At 45.1% G+C, this 22,904-nt stretch overlaps 1 protein-coding gene across 2 annotated transcripts in view; it reads right to left on the reverse strand.

Moving 5' to 3' along the window:
* UXS1 (UDP-glucuronate decarboxylase 1) overlaps positions 1-22,904 on the reverse strand; it is a 1,006,428-nt gene that overhangs the window by 614,853 nt on the left and 368,671 nt on the right. For both annotated transcript variants that reach the window (XM_044072750.1, XM_044072749.1), the window contains exon 7: positions 9,261-9,365. In XM_044072750.1, the coding sequence (XP_043928685.1) occupies positions 9,261-9,365 (105 nt within the window). The remainder of the gene's footprint in view (positions 1-9,260; positions 9,366-22,904) is intronic.

The raw sequence follows: 22,904 nt of genomic DNA on the forward strand, positions 1-22,904 counted from the left end.
GGTTCCATTTGCCCTGAATGCACTTCTCTGCCAGGTGCACCCCCCCCCCCATGCATAGTCTGATGCGTTTATTAGGGTTTGGGCGGCAGGGGTTAGTGTGAATGGTAGTCCCTTGTTTTGGTGGCAGGCCTCTGCCCACCAAAGGGACTCTAGGCGTAGACCAGGAATGATCGGAATCATTGCTTCTAGATCCTGAGAATGTTGACACCATAGGCTTTTTAGATAACATTGTCATTTCCTCATATGCAGTCTTGCATATGGAATTAGAAGAATGCAGGAGACCATGAACCCCAAGGCTTGTAGTATTTGCCTTGCAGATAGCAGGGATTTTGTGGCCACTTGTTTGAAGTAGGTTGTCAAGTGAATTTGTTTCTCTGGCGTGAGGAAAGCCATCTGGGAAGTTGTATTCAAGCTTGCTCCCAGGAATATAATTTGTTGATAGGGTACCAGGTGTGATTTCTGTTTGTTTATGGTGTACCCCAGACAAGTTAGCACCCTCTGTACAAAAGCCAGATGATTCAAAAGTATGTCCTGGTTTTCTGCCTGAATTAGACAATCATCCAGGTATTGGTATATTTGAATATTTCTTTGCCTGCAAAATGCAATGTCTGGAGCTAGGCACTTTGTGAATACCCTGGACGCAGTATATAGTGCAGAGAACTGACAGTGCATGTAGCCTGCTTTGAAGCGTAGGTATCTTCTGCAAGATTCCCTGACTGGGATCTGCAGGTACGCTTGCTTTAAATTTAGTGTTGCCAACCAGGCATCTTTGCTTAGCATAGGAAGTATCTGGTGAACAGTCAGCATTTTGAATTTTGGAATCACCAAAAAGGTGGAGTAGGCAGGTCCAGGATAGGATGTCATGAACTGTTGTTTCTGGGTACCGGGGAAAAATCTTGAGTAGAACCCTTGTCTTTTTTCTTCTTCTGGTACCAACTGAATAGCCCCTATGCTTAAGAGAGAGAGTACTTGCTTTTGGGCCTCTGCCCACTGATTTGGAGGTAGATGCGGCCAACCGCTTGGAGTTGGTAACGTGTGGAAGTGAAATCTGTATCCTTGGGACACTACATTTAAAACCGATTTGTCCTAGGTAATGAGTCCCAGTTCTTTGCATGAAGTTCAGTCCCCCCCCCCCCCCCAAAGGGGCAGTCAGTTAAGAAGTGTTTGGAAGTTTTAAAAAAGTCATAGAGACAGTTTACCATAGGGGTGAGATTTATTACTCCCAGATTTGGAAGTGGAGGCCCCCCACTGCTTAGTCCTGTGCGTACCCTGGGACTGAAGCCTGGGTGCTCTGCTGGATCTGGGTTTGGACTGAAGGTCTGGAAGAGGCAGGAAAGGACCAATTCTTAGAAGGCCAATGCCTACTAAATCTTGGAGGTTGTACTTGTAAAAAATCTTTAACAGTTTGCATAGATTTAGCTTTTTCCTCCATCTTTTTAAGAACTTCTTCTGCCTTGTTGCCAAACAGGTGGTCCTGATTTAAGGCAGCATCCAGTAATTTCGCTTTAATATGATCTGGCAAGGATTGCTCCTTAAGCCAAGCATGCCTTCTAAGTCCAGACCCAGTTACAGCAGCCCTGCAAGATGCCTCTAGTGAATCAAAACCACATTGCAATGTATGTTTACCAACTTGTTCAGCAGAATGCATTAAATTCTGTAAATCCTTATTTTCAGCACAATCAGGAAACAACATAATTTTCTGCTTAAGCAATCCAATAAAATGCAGCTGATACTTTAACATATGAAACTGGCAATTCAAGGCCCTAACGGCCAAAGTTGCAGAAGTGTATACCTTCTTACCCCATCTATCCAGCACCCTGGAGTCTCTATCAGAGGTGGTAGGATTTTTGGCAGTAGTAGCTTTAATACCCTTGGGTCCCTGTGAAACGGTTTCAGGATCCGCAGTAGGATTTTTGAAAAGGAACTTGTGAGAGTCAGGAACCCTGTAATATCTATCAGGTTTTCTGGAAGCAGGAGGTAGAGAGTTAAGGGCCATGCTAGATTCCAAAAAGGCATCATTGACAATGTCCAGTACAGGAGGTATAGCTAAAGGCCTGTGCTGGGCAGGAGTAAGAAATCCCCAAGCCTCTTTTTAGAATCGGGAAAGTCAGGGTTTCTCTAATGAACATGCTCCCTGAGAGTATGCAAGGTTTCACCAAAAGAGAAATCCTCTGGGGGAGAAGCAGAGGGAATAGAGTCCTCAGCATCAGAATACTCATAGGCAGATAAGGGTAAATCCTGGTCATCAGCGGAAACAGAAATTTCAGAATCCTGGTCAGAAGTATCATAAGCAAACTCAGTCCTAGGTCTCTTAGAGCAGGAAGGTTGGCTTCCCCTGATTAAAGTAATAAGATTTTCAGTCATTCTTATCATTCGTTTCTTAGACATAGAGGCCTGACCATGCTGTCTGGGCATCAGTTTTCTAGGCATGGTTCACGTTTTAGGCTTTGAAGAAGAAGATGGCGTCTGTTTAATATGCAAGTCAGTAGGCCTGAATACACCCTCAGAAGCTGGTGCCTGCACAGCGGCTCTGGACTCATCCAAGGTAGAGACATCCGCAGGTTCCACAGTTGAAGCATCTCGCGGCATACTGGACTCCGAATGGGTCTCAGTAGAGGCCTGCGAATCTGAAGTAGCAGGTATCAGGGGCTGCGAAAGCGCCTCACTGCGTACCGGCGAAAGTAGTTTTGTACCTACCATAAATGTAGATATTCGAGTATTCACCCTGCTGCAGTCATCACACTTGGGTTATCCTGTCGTCAGGCGGTCCCACAGTCGGACGGAATTCCAAAGTCTTGGTCCGGCGTTGGTTGCTGTCGCCTCTTCCCTGACGTCAGTGTGCCAGGGGTATATATAGTGCAACAGACGCCATTTTCTTCAGTTTTTCTTGCCCCAGATGTCAGGTGCCCCCAGAAAAGGTGGTCAGAAATTAGTACCAAATGGAGTAACCTCTGCACAAACACAAAATCCCTTCAGCTATAAGCAAATACATCAGTAAGGTATTGAAGAGATTTAGTCAGTAGATCAGAGGGGATGGAGGGAGGGTAACCTGGACTGCAGCAAGGTGAACACTCGAACATCTACATTTATGGTAGGTTCAAAACTGTACTATGTTCATCGTGTTACCCTGCTGCAGTCATCACACTTGGGTTGAATCCCAAAGCTAAGGTAGGGTGGAGGTATCATAGAGGGTTAGTGGAGGCTATAAGGCCCTGCAGAACTGCAGTGGCGAAGCCCGCCCTGGTCTTAGAGTAAAGAGGTAAGTGATAGTGTTTGGTAAAGGTGTGTACTGAACTCCAAGTTGCAGCTTCTAAAATCTCCTTGGTTGGAACCCCCCCTGAGAAAGGCTGTAGAGGTAGCGGTTGCCCTGGTAGAGTAGGGCCTAATGGTAGCAGGAACTGGTTTCCCATGATGGGTATAGCAGAACCGTATGCAATGACCTATCCATTTAGAAATGGTTTGCTTTGATATAGCCTTCCCTTGAGAAGCTGTAGCATAGGATACAAAGAACTGGTCAGATTTTCTGAAAGCCCTAGTTTTGTCCAAATAGTAACGAAGTTGCCTGTGAATGTCCAAGGAATGCAGGAGTCTCTCACCTTTGTTCTGTGGATTTGGGAAGAAGGTGGGTAAGTGGATGGTTTGATTTAAAGCCACAATGGAAACCACCTTAGGCATAAAGGAAGGATTAGTTCGTAGAGAAACTCTGTCTTGATGAAAAATTAGGAAAGGTTCCACAGCCATTAGTGCCTGTAGCTCTGAGACTCTCCTAGCTGAAGTTACTGCTAGGAGCAGGGCAGTCTTCCATGATAGGAACTGAAGATCTGCAGAGAAAGCTGGTTCAAAGGGAGGTAGCGTTAGTTTTTCCAGAACAAAATTGAGGTCCCATGTTGGTGTAGGAGCTCTCCTGGGTGGACTAAAGTTTTTTGCCCCTCTGAGGAACTGCCTTAGAAGAGGATGTGAAAATAAAGGTGGATCAGTGTTGTAGTGAGCTGAAATAGCTGAAGCATGGATTTTAATGGAGGAAAAAGAAAGTCCTTTGTGCAACATCTCAGCTAAATACTGTAGAATGTGAGGCATGTGAGGCTGAATTGTGTCTTGGCCTTTAGCTTGGTTCCAGGCACAAAACCTTTTCCATTTGTCTGAATAAGCCTTCCTGGTGCTTGGCCTCCTGGCTTCCAGAATAACATCCAGAACTGCTTGTGAAAGAGGAGCTGGTTGGATGTTTAGTTGATTTGCCATGCAGCCAGATTTAAAGTTTTGAGCTGGCTGTGAAGAATATGATTGTTTTGTTGAGTGAGCAAATGGGGGATTTGAGGCAATATCCATGGAGGGCTGTGGGCCATATTTCTCAATAGCGGGTACCAGTGCTGGCATGGCCAGTCTGGGGCTATGAGAATCAGTCGTGGTCTCTCCTTTTTGACTTTCAGAAGAACCTTTGTGAGGAGATGCAATGGAGGGAAGGCATATACTGTTAGGTTTTTCCAACTGAAAGAGAGTGCGTCCACTTTCCAAGCTTGTTGGTGAAATGTCCTTGTACAAAATTTTGTTAGCTGATAGTTTTGAGGACTGGCAAACAGGTCTATGTCTGGAAGGCCCCATTTTTGAGTTATCATTGCAAATATTTGTGGATCTAGTTTCCACTCGTGGGGATCCTTGATGTTTCTGCTGAGGTTGTCTGCCAATGTGTTCTTCTGTCCTGGCAGGAAATGAGCTTGTAACTGAACTTGGTAAGCCAGAGCTGTGTTCCATAAGATCACTGCTTGCCTGTATAGAGGGTAGGAATGTGTACCCCCTTGTTGTTTATGTACCACATTACTGTGGTGTTGTCCGTCCTTATTGCAAGTTGTCCTGATGTAATAGATCCTTGAAGGCTGTCAGAGCTTTCTGTACAGCTAGCATCTCTTTTTGATTTGTGTGCAGATTTCTTTGATCTGCGGTCCATAGGCCTTGAATGCATTGCCCTGCCATGTGTGCCCCCCCAGGCGTAGTCTGAAGCATCTGTTGTGATAGTTTGCCTGGCTGGGGGCAAGGTGAAAGGCTGACCCTTGTTGAGGTGACATGAATGTGACCACCACAGAAACTCCTGTTGTAGGCAGGGAATGAGAGATATCATTGTGTCCAAGCTGTGGCTGTGTTGAGACCATACGCTTTTTAGGTATCACTGTAATTTCCTCATATGCAGCTTTGCAAATGGTATTATTAGTATGCAAGATGCCATGAAGCCCAAGGCCTGCACAATTTTTCTTGCAGTTAATAGGGTCTTTGTTGCCATTGTCTTGAAATATTGAGTCAGTTGTAGTTGCTTGTCTGGTGTAAGATAAGCCTTCTGGGCTGTTGCATTCAAGCTGGCACCCAGGAATGTCATTTTTTGTGAGGGTACTAGATTTGACTTCTTTTCGTTTACGGTGTACCCCAGGCAGTTTAGTAGATGCTTTACAAAGGCCAGATGATGTAATAGAATGTCTTTGCTTTCTGCTTGGATGAGGCAGTCGTCCAGTTATGGATATATTTGAATTCCTCTTTGTCTGCAGTATGCAATTACTGGTGCCAGGCATTTTGTGAAGACTCTGGGCGTAGTAGATAAGCCAAAGGGCAGTGCAGAGAATTGGTAATGGGTTGAACCTGCTATGAAACGGAGGTATCTTCTGCAACTTTGTCTGATAGGGACATGCAGGTATGCCTCCTTGAGGTCCAACGTTACTAGCCATGCTTCCTTACCCAACATGGGAAGTAGCTGCTGTAGTGTTAGCATCTTGAATTTGGGTACTTGTAAGTGTTTAGAACTGAAAGGCCCAGAATTGGTCTCCAGGCATTGTCCTTTCTGGGCACTAGAAAGAGTCTTGAGTAAAATCCTTGGCCTTGCTCTCGAGTAGGTACCAGTTGAATGGCTCTCATGTCCATGAGAGCTGTAATTTGCTTTTGTGCCTCTGCCCATTGATTTTGTGGCAGGTTTGGGGCATTCCTCTTTTCATTGGCAAGGTGTGAAAGTGGAATCTGTATCCTCTTAAAATTATGTCTAGGACCCATTTGTCCTTTGTGACAATGTGCCAGTTGTCTGCAAAAAGTGTGAGTTTTCCCCCCAAGGGGGCTGCCAAGAGAGTATTGCTTGGCCAGATGAGGTGCAAGTCATTGAGTTTGTCTTCTGGTGGATTGAGACCAGTCTTCTCCTCCCTTCTGTGTTGTAGTGCCCCACTGGCGAGGTTTGTACTGGACTTGTGGTTGTCCTCTGCCCCTTGGGCGTCTGTATTTACCCCTCTGTGGTCTGTCAGTAGCTGGAAAGGACCAATTTTCTGTTGGCCAATTTCTGATGAAGCGAGGGGGTTGTACCTGTAGGAAATCTTTGACTGTCTGCATAGATTTTGCCTTATCCTCCATTTTCTTTAAAACTTCTTCTGCTCTAACTCCAAAAAGAACATCCTGCTGTAAGGGAGCATCTAGTAGTTTTGCTTTAACATGATCAGGCAGAGTTTGTTCCTTTAACCAAGCATGCCTACGTATAATGGACCCAGTGACAGCTGCTCTGCAGGAGGCCTCCAAAGAATCAAACCCACATTGTAAGGTATGTTTGCCCACCTGTTCAGTGGCGTGTAACAGATCCTGTACTTCTTTTAATTCAGATTGTTGAGGGAGAGTGGTTATTCTTTGCTTTAACTGAAAGATTAGAAATTGCTGATACTTAAGCATGTGAAACTGACAATTCAGAGCCCTCATAGCTAGTGTGGCTGAGGTGTAAACCTTTTTCCCCCACCTGTCTAGTGCTCTAGAATCCCTCTCAGAAGGTACTGGGTTTTTAGCCATAGAAGCCCCTAGCCCCCTTGGGACCCTGGGAGATAGTCTCTGGGTCAGCTACAGGGCTTTTGTAAAGAAATTTGTGTGAATCAGGCACTCTATAGTATCTATCAAGCTTAGCCGGAGCAGGAGGAAGAGAATCAGGGTTCAAACTGGATTCTAAATAGACATCATCCACAATGTCCAAAACTGGAGGGATGGCAAGTGGTCTGTGTTGGGGGAGCAAAAGAAACTCTCTGAGCCTTTTCTTCGAGTCAGAGCAGTTCTGACCCTCCCAGTGAAAATGTTCCCCCATAGTGTGTAAAGTTTCTCCAAAGGAGTAGTCTTCAGGAGGAGAAGCTGAGGGAATAGAGTCCTCAGCATCAGAATCTTCATAAGGCGAGGAGGAGTAATCTTGGTCCTCAGAGAAGTCTGAAGAAATGGACACTTGTTCAGAGGATGCATAATCTTCCTCTTGTCTAGGCCTTTTGTCAGGAGGGGTCTGGGAACCCCTGATTAAAGAAATTAAATCTTCAGCCATTTTGAGCATCTGTTTCTTAGGCATGGGGCCTTGAACAGGAGACTGAAGAGCAGTCCTTTTAGATTTAGTAGGAGTCTTCGATTTAGAAAACGTTTTAATGGTGAGAGTTGTCGGTCTGAAAACGCCTTCAGAAACCGATGGCGTTTCTGAAGCACCAACGTCTTTTGTAGCAATGTCGTCGGAAGGGCCTGAACTAAATGGCTGCGTCGGCCTGGTGCATTCTGCCAAAAATTCTGTAGCGGTCTCGGGTTCCAGATCTGCGGTAGTCAGAGGCTGCGTCGCAGCCTCACTGAGGACCGGAGAACCGGAGACCGGATCAGCCGAGGCCTCGGAATCTGGCTTAGGCCTGGGCTGTCTGTCCTTATCCTTGCATTTTTTGTTCACGTCGGTAGTCGGTTGCTCCGACGGCATGGTGTAGTTAAATTTCCTACAGAAGTAGTGTTGTGCGAAATCAAAGCGTCTTTTAATAGTACGCTTATTAAACCTAGCAAAAAACTGACAAGAAGTGACGTCGTGGTCTGGGCCTAGGCAAGGTATAAAATAAGAATGAAAATCCTTATGAGGTATTTGCTTCCCACAAGAAATACAATTGTTAACTTTTTCTGACATCGGTCTGAGGAAAGAAAAGTTTCCCCAACGGGGTACTTGACTTTATAGAAGACTTCGGTCGGAAATTCGAATTTGAAAATCTCAGGAGTCAGCCGACCGGCACTTGCGAACTGCTTCTGCTTCGGGCACAGCGCGGCAAGAAAGACTGAAGAAAATGGCGTCGGTTGCACTATATATACCCCTGGCGCACTGACGTCAGGGAAGAGGCGACAGCAACCGACGCCGGACCAAGACTTTGGAATTCCGGCCGACTGTGGGACCGCCTGATGACAAGATAACCCAAGTGTGATGACTGCAGCAGGGTAACACGATGAACATCTGCGCGGCCTGCCTCTGTCTTTATCTTTGCGTTTTTTTGGAATGCTGGTAGTCGAATGGCTTACCGAAGACATATCAGGATAATTGAACCGAGCACCAAAATATTTAGAAGTGCAAATATACCGACGACGGATAGTTCGTGGTTTAAATAAGGCACAAAACCGACAGCGAGGTACGTCGTGGTCAGGGCCTAGGCAAGGAATACAGTACGAATGAAAATCTTTATGAGATATTTGCTTTCCGCAAGAAATGTAATTATTTACTTTTACTGACCGGATTAGAGCAAGAAAAAGTTTCCCCAACAGGGTACTTAGCTTTTAGTTGAAGACTTCGGTTCTGAAACTCGAAAACGAAAATTTCAGGAGTCGGCCGTCTGGTACTTGTGAACTGCTTCTGCTTCCAGCACTGCACGGCAAGAAAGACTGATGTAATGGCGTTGTCTGCATGTTTTATACCCCTGACGTCACAGAAGAAGGAACAGCAACCGACGCAGGACCCAAGACTTTGTTAATCCAGCCAAATGAGGGCTACTGCAAGCAGATAACCCAAATGTGATGACTTCAACAGTGAAACACGAAGAACATCTTTTTAACACATGATGCAACAGTAAACACCTACACTGACAATTTTTAGAAAAAGGTTGCTTAAAAAGCAAAAACTCATTCACTAATTCGGAGTTCAGGAGATCACGATGCTTCAGGCAAGCTGCGGCAAATGAGATGGGGTTGGAAGGTAATGGAGGTGTATTATGGGTAAGGGGAGGAGATTGGAGCTCCGAGCAAATGCTAGTGAAATTGCTGGCTCGGATCCGGTATCCCACAGGTTGAAGACCAAATGAAGTAAACTACTTCAGATAACATACATTAATTAGATCCCAGCTTGAGTAGTACATGAAACTCAAGGTGGACAAAATAGCTTGAGAACTAGCTGAAGTCAAAAGGGGATGCCCCAAAGATGAACTAGAGAAAAACAAAGGTTATCAGAGAAGGATGTAAATATTCTAGAAAACTAAATTTCGACTTACCCAGCATGTTTAGTGTTCCTATCGTATTAGTCTTCAATGTCTTAATGGGGTTGTACATGTAGTTTGGAGGAGAAGCAGGTGACGCCAAGTGATAAATCTGGTCAACTGTAAAACAAGACAGCTGTTACTACCATTACTAGAATATAGCAGAAACTACAGATATGGCAAATTCCACCGTTAAGGGGGAATTCAAGTTGTTCTACTTGCAATACAGCTCACAATGCATCTTAAAGTAGCAGGTTACATTACAGTGTACAGGATTCAAAATAGCATAAAGAAGGACCTAGGTTATCTACTGTACAGATCAAAAATTCTTTTACTTACGTTGCTACTGTACAAAATGTATCCTACTGAACTGCTCCATCCTAAAACCCACATTATTCTTGTACAATTTTTCTTTCTCCATAGTGTCAGGAAGCTAAAAAGTAAACCTTTGCATACGAGACTTGCACTGCTTATCTGGGAAGCCAATCTACACAGATTTAGTAGTAATGATTTGCATAGTAGGCCAGTTACTTCAAGTATCAAGTATTTTTCCATCATTTTCTACCCAGTCTTGACAGACGGCTGCATAATGTAGTTAAGATTACATTCCAATATTCTCCTCTCTTCACTTTCCCTTCACCATGTGGTACACTCATATTAAGGATGGGCCTCTGTCAGGTGCCCGTGTACAGGCAGAGGGCTATGTAACGCAGTCATGATTATATCTTCACTGTCTCTTTCTGATGTTACAGTGGTGCCTCTACCGGTATTTCTAATACAAAGTATATGCAGATGCCATCTCCACTTCCATACCCCATCAGCTGGTTTTGTGATTACAGTTCTCTCCCACAATTGGATTAACTTCTTTATAAGTGTAACTCTAATAAGCTGTCAAGCCAACACCCACCATTACACTGTAAGAAGGTGCTGAAATGTTTACATGTCTCGGTTCCTGGGTATGAATGCTATGCCATATCAGCAAACTACCTAGACAGAAAACTACTCTCTGCCGGCTTTAAATTACAGTGCTGGAATGTGGTGAACACATATCAATACAAACAGAAATTAAGTATAATAACAAAACAGTTTAAGATAACCAAGATTTAGTTACTGTAATCCAACTAACTGTAAAAGCCGCTTGTAGTTAGGGGTGATCTAAATATCCTAGGACAACACTAGCATCACACCTAAAAAAAGAAGGTATGTCTTACCATAACATTCCATCTGTGTTGTCGATCTTCATCTATTCTTGATTTGTGGGTGTACGGTTCTGATCCTTGGAACCAATCCAGCCGATATATAGCTTGTGTCAGCCCAAAAAATCTCCATAGCTGTTAGTCTACCCACAATGCCCCTCTCCACATTACCTCAGATTGAGTTTGCCATCATACTGAAGAAGACACTAACTCAAGACAGAAAACTTGTCCAAGGTATCTTTAACAATAAAAAACCCAGGACAGGATCTCTCTCCACCAGAATCTCCAAAGGAAGGGGACAAGTGGGAGGGACACACGAAGAGATGAAGATCGACAATACAGATGGAACGTTATGGTAAGACATAACTTCTTTATCTGATGTTGTCAATCTTCATCTATTCTTGACTTGTGGGACAGAGTCCCCATCTACCTTAGATCCCGGGTGGCCCTATGGAAGAACATTCCTGAGGACCACAGAACCAAAGGAGGCTCTCCCCCCATTTTCAATGTGTAATGAGTGATAAAGGTATGTAGTCTACCCCATGTTGCAGCTGTGCATATTTCTGACATAGAAGCTTTAGAATGAAAAACAGCTGAAATCACCATAGATCTGGTAGAATGTGCCTTGACTGGCATAGGAAGTCATACATTTTCTTTCATGTAGATGAAGGAAATGCAAACCCTTAACCATCTAGACAGAGTAACCTTACAAACAAGTTTACCCAAAGTTGCGCTTGCAAAGGACACAAATAACTGATCTAATTGTCTAAACTGCTTAGTTCTATCTGGATAAAAACAATTGCCTGTGCACATCCAGAACATACAGGCAGTATTCACTTTTACTGAAGAAATTTGGGAAAAATACAGGTAAGTCTATGGAGTGATTGATATTGGTCTCTGAAATCTCTTTAGGAAGGAAGGTAGGGTTTTGTTCTGAGAGACACTCGGTCTTTATGAAAACTAAATAAGTGACTTTAGAATATAGAGTCTGTAGTTCGGAGACTCATCTCGCTGAAGTGATCGCTATGAGAAGCCATGCTTTCCAAGAAAGACATTTTTAGTCACAGGCAGCTGCAGGTTTAAAACGGAGGTGATGTAAGAGAGATTGCCATACAATAGTCAAGTCCCATGGCAGTAGTGGATCCTTGAATGGAGGCTTTAAAATGGACGGTGCCCTTAAGAAAAGCCTTACAAAGCCTGTGAGACATTAAAAGCTGGTCACGGACACAGTTATGGAAATTTGAAATAGTTGCTAGGATAACCTTGATTGTGGAAGCAGAAGCTCCTTTACCAAAAATAGTAGCTAGAAACTCCAAAACTTTTTCCACTGGCACTGAAAAGGGATCCAGACCATTATGAGAAGCCCAAACAGAAAATCTCTTCTATTAACTAAGGTAAAGATTCCTGGTGGATGGTTTATGGGATCCCATCAAAATGTGTCATACAGGAGAAGGAATATCATTATCCCTGACGACTAACGGAATTGGAGAAACCAAGCAGTTAGCTTAAGAGTCTGTAGATTGTGGTGCACAAGTCCCTGGGGATGGGACAGAAGGTCTGGAACTGGGTCCAGAATCCACGGCCAATGAAGAAGATGAAGCCAGAGGAAGGGAAACTATATCTGTCAAGGCTAGTAAGGTGTAATGAGGATCAACTTGCTTCTCAACCAAGTTGCTTTCTTGAGGAAAAGAGGAATCAGAGGGAATGGAGAGAAGCCATAAAGGAGACCCGGGGCCAGTCATGGAAAAGAACATCTCTGGGGGACTCACCCTGAGGGGGAATTAGGGCAAAGTAGCTTCTGCACTTGCTCAGGAGTGATGCAAACATGTCACAGGAAGGCTGGCCCCAGTGAAGAAGGACCTTCTTCGCACTCTAGAATTTAGAGATCACTTGTGAGGCATGAAGATGCATCTGCTCAGTTTGCAATTGCGTCTGAACTCCCCGAGATGTGCATTGCTATCAGAAAGTGGTTGGAAGTTATGGCCCATTGCCATACTCAAAGGGCTTCTCGACACAGTGGGTAGGACTTGATTCCTCCTTGTTTGTTGATGTACCAAACTGCGGACATGCCTGATTCAACAGCTATCATCCCCTGAGGTAAAAAATGCTTGCAACACCAGAAGCACTGCCATTAGCTCTCGAACATTGACATGCAGATTGGCCTCTGAGGGGGACCAAGTGCCTTGGACCATCTTCCCGAGATAATGCCCCATCACCCCATCTAGGTAGCATCCATGGTCACTATGGCCTTGGGCTTCGGGAGGACAAAGGGGCAGCCTTGAAGAATCTCCTCAGACTGCATCCACCAGGTTAGGTCATTTCTGCATTGGCTGGAAATGAAAACCAAGTGATTCATGGGGTGGGTTAGAATAGACCATTGGCTCGCAAGTAACCATTGAAGAAGTCTCATGTGAAATCTTGACTTTGGGACTAATGTGATCAATGCTGCCATGGAGCCCAATGCCTGTAGAATCTGCTAAGCTGGTATTTTATTTGAGTGAAGGAGAGGGTGAACCTGTGATTGTATTTTCTGCAACCTTTGGAGGGAAGCAATGCCACACAAGACAGGGTATGGAATTCATTGGAGCTCGTCTCAGCACTCTAAGAACGGGTTAGATGAGACTTCACAAGACTGAATGTGATGCCAACCTGTTGAGATAGTTCCAGAATTAAATCTGTAGTTTGTAGTAGTAGATGCCTGGTGGAAGTGGTGAGGAGCCAGTCGTGTAGGTAAGGAAACACTTGGAATCCGTGCAGCCTCAAATGTGCTGTGACCACTTCCATTCATTTGCTGAACACCCTGGGGGCTGTGTTGAGACCAAAAGGCAGTGCTCTGAATTGGTAATGACTGGCTCCCAGCCAGAAGCGGAGAAAATTTCTTGAGCATTTGTCCATCTTTATGTGGTAATAAGCGCCTTGAAAATCGATAGAGAACATCTAATCATTCTCCTCTAAGAAGGGGAGAACTGACGGAACCGTGACCATCTGGAATTTTGACTGATGGACAAATTTGTTCAAAGTAGTGATATCCAAAATTGGTGTCTAGTCCCCTGTTTTCTTTGGCGCTAAAAAGAATCTGGAGTAAAACCCGGATCATAATTGGTCTGGTGGGACCTCTTGGATGACTCTTTTCTAGCAGCTTTTGTATTTCTAATGCTGCTTGAACTCTCTGACTGGGTGGAACATCGGGGAGTCTTGCTGAGGTTCTCAGATAAAGAGAGAAGGGGATGAGATAACCTCTAGAAATGATCTTTAGCACCTAGGCATCGGTGGTTATGCATCGCTAGGCGTTTGGGTGCAAGGAAAATCTTCCTCCAACTGCCTCCACAGGTAAGCAATCGGGCCCCCCCTTTCAGGAGTGCTGGTAGGGTTGACCAGAGAACGACTCCCTGGAACCCTGAATCTGTGGACCACCCCTGCCTCTGGGATGGTGTCTTCCATTGCAACTCTTCCCCCTCTGCTCTGAGGGAAGTCTGAATCACGTGCAACCTGGAAAGGCTTCTGGGACTTCTTGAACCAAATCTTATCACTCTTTTGATTCCTGGAGTAGGATCATTGAGAAGAAAAATGTACGTCCACAGCAGACAGAGTCTTTCCATTCTTTTCACACCTGGACAGAGTTTCCTTCACTTTGGGTGCAAACAAAGAGGATCCACCAAAGGGGCAATGACGAAGGAAGACGTGAATGGTTCCACAAACTTGCACAGGTGCATCCAAGCATGGAGTTGAATAGCAACACCTGAACCTGCTGACCTGGTTGCCCCTTCAACTGCATGCGCAATGAGCCTAATGGAGGAATTTGACAGATTCCAGGGTAGCTTACTGGGAGGCCACTTTTTCTTGGACTCCCTCAGTGACTGCTCCCACCAGGGTATTTGACAGCTCCTTGACCAGATCCGTTTGATGTCTAGAGAAATTAGCCCAAAAATTTAAGGACCTCATGGAAAAGGTCGATGATGCATAGACCCGCTTCCCAAATCTGTCTATCGCCCTGGACTCTCGGTTAGGGGGCTGTACAGTAGAACTCTCCTCAGCTAGTTCTTTCTTGGTGGTGGCTATCACCATGGCATCAACTACTAAGCCCTTAGCCCACTGTGGATGGTCTTCAGAAGCGGAAAGAATCTTGTCAGGTCTCTGGGGGACAGGTTCTAGAGAATCAGGAGCCTTCCAAGCCCGCTGAGCGATCAGCTTAATTAGGTCGTTAGCAGGTGGGGTCACCCAAGAGGGTAGATGGGCGAGCACCAAAAGCCTGTAAGTATACTTATTCCTCAGAGGAAAGGTCTTTGGGCTTCCAATCACCCCTCTGTTTTAGGATCTCAAGAATGTCTTCAAAGAAGACATATTCCAGGGTGACCGTGGGGAACCCTCCCCCTCATCGAAATTCATGTCCTCCGTGAGAGATTCCTCAGGAGAATCTAAGTGTTTCCTTTTACACAATCTCTTCCTAGGAGGCTCTTCAGTGGGAATGTCTGAAGAGGACTCGGAAGAGGGTATGCCTTTAGTAGTTAAGTCTTGCGACTTTAGGGCTCGCAGTCCAGGGGTAGTGGCTGGCAGTAGAACTGAAAAACCTGGGGTCACAGGGAGAGGCTCCAGTAACAAAGGAGCCACCTGAGACGAAGACAGTGGCCAAAGTTCATTTCATGGCTTGAAAGGCAGGCTCCCCTGAGGAGGGATGGAAACCTGGAACAGAGACAAACTCGGAACCAGGGTCACGCCCTGCCCCGAGAGACCCACTCAACAGGTCCTCTGTTGGTGCAGCCCGAAGAGGCATGGCCAGCTCCAAAGAAAATCTCGGGGCTGGCTTGAACCTCTCGGGCCCAATGGTGAAGACAGGGTCCCGGGGAACTGACAGTGTTGAAGGTACCGAGGGAGTCAGAGTCAGACTTGCCGTCAAGGAGGACAACAAGGCTGTCCACGCCAAAGTCACTGGAACCTGAGACTTGGAGTACACAGCTCTAAAGCCTGCGAAGAGGTCAGAGGAGGAGAATAAGGGGTCATAGGTGAAAAAACCCCTGCACCAGAAGTAAGAGGGGGCTGAGAAGATGAGGGAAGAAACCTGGCTGTCAGGATCTGATCCACCAACCTTACAATATCAACTTCAGAAAGACTTGTGGTGGAGTGAATGGACAACCCGGATGGGGACTAGGGTCTCTCCAGGAAAGGGCTAGGGAGTTGCCCAACAAAGGGGTCCAAGGAGGGGGAATAATTGGTCCTGGATTGAGTGGGCATATCAGTCTTCGGCACCGTCTGCTGTGCCGTGGAAGAAATCGGTGCTGGCACTGCAATAGTGACAGCTGGCTCGGACGTCAGAATTGTAAACATATCAGATGCAGTGGTAGTCAAAGACTGGTTAAGTGTCGTGGTCGGTGTCGAAGGCACCAGTATGGCTCTTGGTGCCAAAGATTCAGAACACTCCGAAAGCTTCGGAACTTTAGCTTTCTGTTCCGTAGAGGAACCTTTAAATGCATGTTTATGCTTCTTAATGATTAGTGTCGAGGGAGATGGCACTGAACGGAAGGATTTTGATCCAAAGCCCAGAGGAGACAGGTTGGCCTTGGACAAGGCTTCTTCAAAAGGGGCTTTACAGAGCTCTTTGAGAATAAGATTGTTTTTCCTCTCTGTCATAGTTCCATTACTAAAACCCTAGCAGACTGAAGAGTCAACAGTGAAGTGAGGCACACCCAAGCAATACGCAGAACACTCACGATTTTCGAAGTTTGGCATCTTTCTGCTGCACTCTGTTTGAAGCCTGTAGTGGAGCTTTTGGGTTTTTCTGCCCTAGTCCTGAATAAAAAGGCAGGAAAGGCAGAGAAAGAAAGAAGAATAAGGAAGGAAAGAAAACTCAGTCACACTTAAAGAAAACTACCAACGATGGTAGAAAGATTACCAAAGGTAAAAAGGGGGGGGGCGGACTACCAACGATGGTAGAGGGGAAAAATTACCAACGGTAGGGGAAACAACACACTCACAAGGGTAGACTAAAGATTTTTTAAACATAGAAAATAAAAGTTTTCAGAAACTACTTTAGATTAAAAGGTCAATATTAAAGTTATACTTGGCTACGAGACAGGATTGTTGGCTGATGCATCTTGTCATAAGAGCGGCAAACAAGATCAGAGGTAATGTGGAGAGGGGTACTGTGGTTAGACTAGCAGCTCGAGAGATTTTTTTTTGGCTGGCGCGAGCTATATATTATCCAGATTGGTTCAGAGGATTGGAACCTACACCCACAAGTCAAGAATAGATGAAGACTGACAACATGAGATCCACTTCTACTCTAGATTTTAGTGCAGCCTATCTTAACAAATACAATACTCACTCCAGGAACTATCCATAAACCCCTACATAACTTGTTGGATTGCCAGCAGCTGATCATCTCAGATGGTCCTAAAGGGATTCTGCAGATACTGGTCAAGGAGGAAGTTCCAGGTTCTCTTCTCAAGTCTTGCCAAGGGACAGAACCTCCGGTGTTTGTTAGGGCTGATGTTCCTTCTAAGAAGCAACAAAAACTGAAGCATGTTTCCCCTTGTCCTATGGCTCCTCAAAGGGAATGGCAGGAGTTTACTCAGGGCTTACTCTCTGCCTTAATGGCCCCAAAGCCTACTTAAGGGGTTTCACTACCCACTCCTCCTTGGACCTCTATTCCTAAATGATTTAGGGAACAAGATTCCTCAAATGAGGATTCCGTGTCTGGTGAGGAGTCTTTGTCCTGTTCTTTACAGATGCCTTTGGCTTATGGTTCTGATGCAGAGGAGTTTGCTGACCCTGAGGCTCTTTTCGAGGAATTGTCCTTTGGGGGCACAATTGCTAGGATGACAGAATTCTTTAAGTGGGATTCTTAAGTGCTGGATATTCAGTGAAGATATTATGAATTACTTCAGCTGGATACTCCTAAACCCTCGGCGGTTCCACCTGTGTTGGCTGCCTTGTTAGATACTTTTATTTCTGCCTCCACATCCCCCGATTTTCACCCTCCTGCTCCTAAGTAACCTGCTAGCTTCTATAAGGCTCCTGAGGACTGTCCATTTTTATTTAAATGTCCCTCTGCTGATCTTACTGTGGTGTGAGTTACTTCTGAAAAACATTCTAAACGTTTGCCTTCTGATGAGGATAGCAGGGCAATGGAGAGGACTGGCAAGAAAATTTACACTGCTTCTACTCTGGCCTTTAGGGATATTAATTAACAGACTCACACGACCAGGTATGCTCTGGCCTTGGTAGCTCAGGACTTGTCAGGTTATGTCTGCCTTCCTCGATTCTGATGGCAAATCCTCTGCCTCATCTCTTTTAGGCTCTGCTTCTCAAGTGGCTTGCCATTCTATTAAATGTAGCTAGGATGCTGCTGATGCTTCTTCTAGGGTTGTGGCTTTTGGGTCCGCTGTGAGGCGTTATTCTTGGCTTCATCTCCAGTCACTACCTGAGGACATTAAGGCCAAGTTGTTGGATGCTCTTTTGGATAATGCACATCATTTTGAGACTGCTGCTGACTTGTTTAAGTTTCAACAGAAAGGCAAGACCTTGAACATATTTTTGTCTCTTCTATTCCCAAGTTCCAGAGAAAGAGATCTGCTTTTGTTTACAGGCAGCCCTGCCAGACCTCTAAGGGCAGGAGGGGTGGGAAGCAGGCCCCGTCTGCTAAGAATTCTCAGATTTCTGTGGTGCAGATGCCTCCCTTGTCTGATAAGCCTGCTTCTCTTTGACAATTTGCCCCCCCCCCCACCTTTAGATCAGGTTCCTTGTCACTTCAGCTCTCCCTTTGTTTTCCAAATTGGCATCTCATCACTCCAGACTCTCGGGCTCTTTCTATCATCTGTCAGGGTTACTTCATGGTATGGAAAGATCTCCCTCCTTTTTCTAGGATTCAAATGTCAAATAATCCAAACACACTAAATTCGAGCACAAGGAGTCCACGTAAGGATTAACCAAGGGTTGTCACACAGCTGTTTTATTAAGACAGATGATTTAGCACTTTCATCAACTCCAAACGTTGACCATCAGAATACGTGGCTTCTGTAAACAACCCACTTAAATATCTCTAAAAATCTCCTTGTGCTCAAATTTAGTGTGTTTGGATTATTTGAAATTTGTTTCTTAGTTGTTTCCCGACACACGCTTTGGATACTTTTTCTAGGATTGTCAGTCTCCTCTAGAGCAACTTATTTCCCGGAGGTTCTAGGATCCCTGTTGACCCAAGAAACCATTCGAGCTGTCCTCCCTCCCAAATGGGACAGGGTTTTATTCCAGGATGTTCCTGGTTCCTCAAAAGGAGGGCACTTGGAGACCTATTTTGGATCTCTCTCAGCTCAACACCTTTCACGCAATCCCTTCTTTTCAGATGTCTACTCTTCAAACTCTGTTTCCTCTTTTATTACCCCAGGCTTTTCTTGGTGTCCCTAGATCTGAAAGATGCATACCTACATATCCTTATTCATCCCTTCTCTGCTTTTTGCTTGAGCCTCTTTACTGTCCCAAGGGTATTTAAAAATGCCTAGCTCCTGTGACTGCCTTCTGCAGACTCAAAGACATTCAGATTTTTTCTTATCTAGATGACCTCTTACTTCAGGTGCCTTCTCCCAGTTGGATGCTGCAGGATTTGCAGTTCACCATCTCTCATCTTCATAGTCTGGGGTTTACTATCAACTTCCAAAAGTCCATCCTGCCTCCCTTTCAGGATCATGTGTATCTGGGTTGCAGGATTCAGATGGTGCCAATGTTGGCCTCTCTTCTGTCTCCAAAGGTATTGTCATTGACAGCCTTCTTTCAGTCTCTTCTTCCCCTGATTGTTATGTTAGCCAGAGAGTTTCTTCGGGCCCTGGGATTCATGGCCTCTTCTATCCTGATGCTTCCTCTTGCCAGACTGCATATGCGGAAGATTTAATGGTATCTCAAGTTAGTCTGGCTGCAGCATCGTCACCCTCTGACTTTCAGTGTCCCTCTCCTTCCCTGTCTCAAGAAGGAATTTGAGTGGTGGATTGAACAATTTACTCTCAACCCATGTTGGCCCTTTCAGCCTCCAGTCCCTTCTCAGGAGCTGTTCACCAATGCCTCAGACATGGGATGGGGGGCATCTATTGATCACCTGAAGTCCAGGGTCTTGGATATCCCCCATCGGAAATCAGACCACATCAAATTCAAAGAGATGAGGGGTCTGATCTTGACCCTTCAGGCTTTTCTCCCATGTTCTCTCTGGGCTCCTTGAAGGTGTACACAGGCAACATTACAATGATGTGGTATGCAAATAAGCAGGGGGTCACAAAATCTTACCGCCTCTGCAGCATGGCGCTTCAGGCCTGGGAAGTGGCACTCAACTATCAGTTAACTCTTCAGGCAGTCTACATTTCCTTCAGAGCACAATCTTGTGGCAGACCCTCTGAACAGGTCCAAAACACATCTTCACGAATGGATGTTTCAAAGAAACGTGTTTCTGGACATTGTCCATAGGTGCGGTATTCCTCAGGTAGATATTTTTGCCTCCACTCTCAACAGGCAGCTTCCTCTCTTCTGTTACAGAGTGCCATGCCATCTGGCCTGGAAAACAGACACCCTATCCTTTCCGTGGAAGGGAAGGTTTCTTTATGCTTTCCCTCCTCTTCCTCTATTTCCAAGAGTCCAGCAGAAGACTCAGCTGAACTCCCCAAAAAATCTTGCTATTCCTTTTGGCCACAACAGCACTAGTTCCCTCTCTTAATGAATCTGGCAAGGGGCAATCACAAGTTGCCTCACCACTTGGATTTCCTCACACAGGACAAGGGGTCTCAAATCCATTTCCACTTCTCCACTCTGCAATCAACTTGTGGTTTATTATGACCAAATGGAAGAGATTTTCAGTCTGGTGTTGTGCCTGTAACCAGGACCCTTTTTCAGTGGGGAGTCCCTCTGGCCCTCTCTTATTTGTGTGAGATGCTCCAGTCTGGCTTGGCTTATTCTTCTGTGAAGGCCCATTTGTCAATCACTTCTGGTTGTCTGCCCTTGACTCCTCCTTTGACTTCTTGTTTTGAGGTCAAACAATTTCTTAAAGGTGTCCTGCATATTAGGCCTCCAAGAAAAACCTATTCCTCCTCCTTGGGACCTTAATTTTGTTTTGGAAAAATTGACTTGGGCTTCTTTTGAGCCTGCAGTTTCTGCAACACTGTACATGGAAAACCATTTTGTTGCTTGCTCTTACTTATGCTCGGAGGGTTTCTGAGCTCCAGGGCCTTATGGCCATTCCTCTTTTTTTAAATTTTTCACAGGGACCGGATGCCCCTTTGTACTAATCCTTCTTTTATGCCCAAGTTAGTAAATGAGTTGTCCTTAAATCAGTTGGTACAACGACCTTCTTTTTCCCCTCATTTCCTCAGTCTGCTACTGAGAGGGTCTTGCATACCTTGGATTTGCACAGACAGCTCTGGTACTATTTGGATAAAACTAGGAATATTCGTAAGTCCGATCAGCTTTTTGTTTCCTTTCATCCCACATTTTTGGTTTTGGTGGTTTCTAAGCAAACTAACAACTCCTGGATATCTAAGGCAATTTCTTTTTGTTATTCTTTTCATGGCAATTTTCTGTCTGTTTCTGTTAGTGCTCATTCTACTAGACATGCTGCCTCTTCTAGTGACTTCTTCAAGGGGTGGGAAACCAATTCCATCCTTGAAGTTGCTACTTGGTCTTCAGTACATACCTTTACTCAGCATTATAAGTTGGATATGGTATCTAGGGCTAGAGCAGGTTTTGCTGAAACCATTTTATGCGGGTTTGTTGAGGGCTTTTCTCAGTCTTCCACCTCCCATTTTGATTTTTTTTTATACTCTCCATTTTTTCAAGGATACTGATATAGAAGGACACAGTACAGTTGTATAACATCTTACCATAACAGTAGATGTCCTTCTCTTCACTGTTGCACTATTTGCTCCCTGCCTCCAACACCCTCTTCTTCATAGTACTCAGGCTTTGGTTGAATCGGGCAGCTAATGGTGCTGCAAGTTCATGCCCAAGTTCATGTAGGATGCAGCCAGGGAGGTTATCAGGTCCCATGGAGGCTGTATTTTTTTCCTTTGAGAGAGCAGTAATGACCTGATCCCTAGATACAAGGGGAAAGGGGCAGGTACTGGGGATGTCTTGATTTACTGATGGGGGAGACAGAGAGGTGAAGTTTTCGCTGAATCCGTCAGCCAGCAAGTTAGCTATATCAACGGCATTTGTGTATGTGGTGTCCTTGACCACCAGTTCTGAGCAGATTTGGGAGCTTCCTTTGAGATTGTGGACAAATGTGAAGAAGGTCTTATGATTGTCTCTAGTAGATGTGGCCAATTTGGACTCAAAGTTTGCTTTGGAGGATTTCACTAGTGCTCTTATTTGCTTGTTCAGGCTAAGGAGAGATTGCTTCCATTTGGGCACCTGCTCCTTCTTGGTCCTGGACAGCAATTATTTCCTTTTTTATAGAGTTTGCTTATTGCAGATGTCCACCAGACAGGTTTACTCTTCCTTGTGGAGGATGATTTTGTCCCGTCAGGTATTCTTGATTCCATGCATCTATATAAATGCTCGTATAGTACTTTGGTGTAATTTTGGACATTGATGCCAGTTCCTACAGAGGGAGAGGGGGCTGTGAAGCTTTTTATACCATCCTTCGAGGTTGTAATCCGCTTTGGAGAAGTTTTTTTGTTTGACCTTAGCTAGACGCGGGTAGGGGGAGATGGTGACTTCGAAAGTGACCACTTTATGTTCGGATCTTACCGGGGAGGATGACACTGTAGGGATGCTGCAGTGGTAACTTATGTTGGTTAATACAAAGTCCAAGACATTATCACCTCTTGTTGGGGGCATCGACTAGCTGTTCCAAGAGCTTGCATTGACAAAACCAAGGAATCTCTGGGCATTTGTGTTCTGGCATGAGTAGTTCTTCCAATCTATGTTAGGGTAGCTAAAGTCACCCAGAATCAGGGAAAAGGGTTGAATCTTGACAGATTCAAAGAGGTCCAGGTAGGTGGAGTGGGCACCTTGAGTCAAATTTGGGGGCCAGTATCTAGCCATGATTTGAACAGGGGTCATTGTCAATGGTTAACTACACCTGGAGTGTCTCCTGTGCATCATACTGTTTGACCAGCCTGGAGGTGTGTATGTCTTTAATATATATTGAAACTCCACCTCCTTTGGCTTTACTGCCCAGTTTGGGGTCTGAATGTACAACAGGATGATTAACCAGTTAAGGCTGAGGTGCTCTCCACAGCTTGGACCCAGGTGTTCTGTAACTGCACAGATGTCAGCATCTTCCATGGTTAAGAATGCTTGCAATGAGTGCAGTTTCATGTTTAGACTCCCAGCATGAGCATTTTGTAGAAATGTATATGTTGGTAATTTTGACCTCCTCACTTTTCCTAAAAAAGGCACTTTGGGGGAGGCAAGAGACTTTGCCAGTAGCCTGAAGCCCAATTCAGACAGATGCAGGCCTTCTCTGAAATAGCATTGTGGTCTGTTGATCATA

The sequence above is a fragment of the Protopterus annectens genome, chromosome 5.part0 (genome assembly GCF_019279795.1).
Source record: "Protopterus annectens isolate FY-2018-M chromosome 5.part0, PAN1.0, whole genome shotgun sequence".
NCBI lineage: Eukaryota > Metazoa > Chordata > Ceratodontiformes > Protopteridae > Protopterus > Protopterus annectens.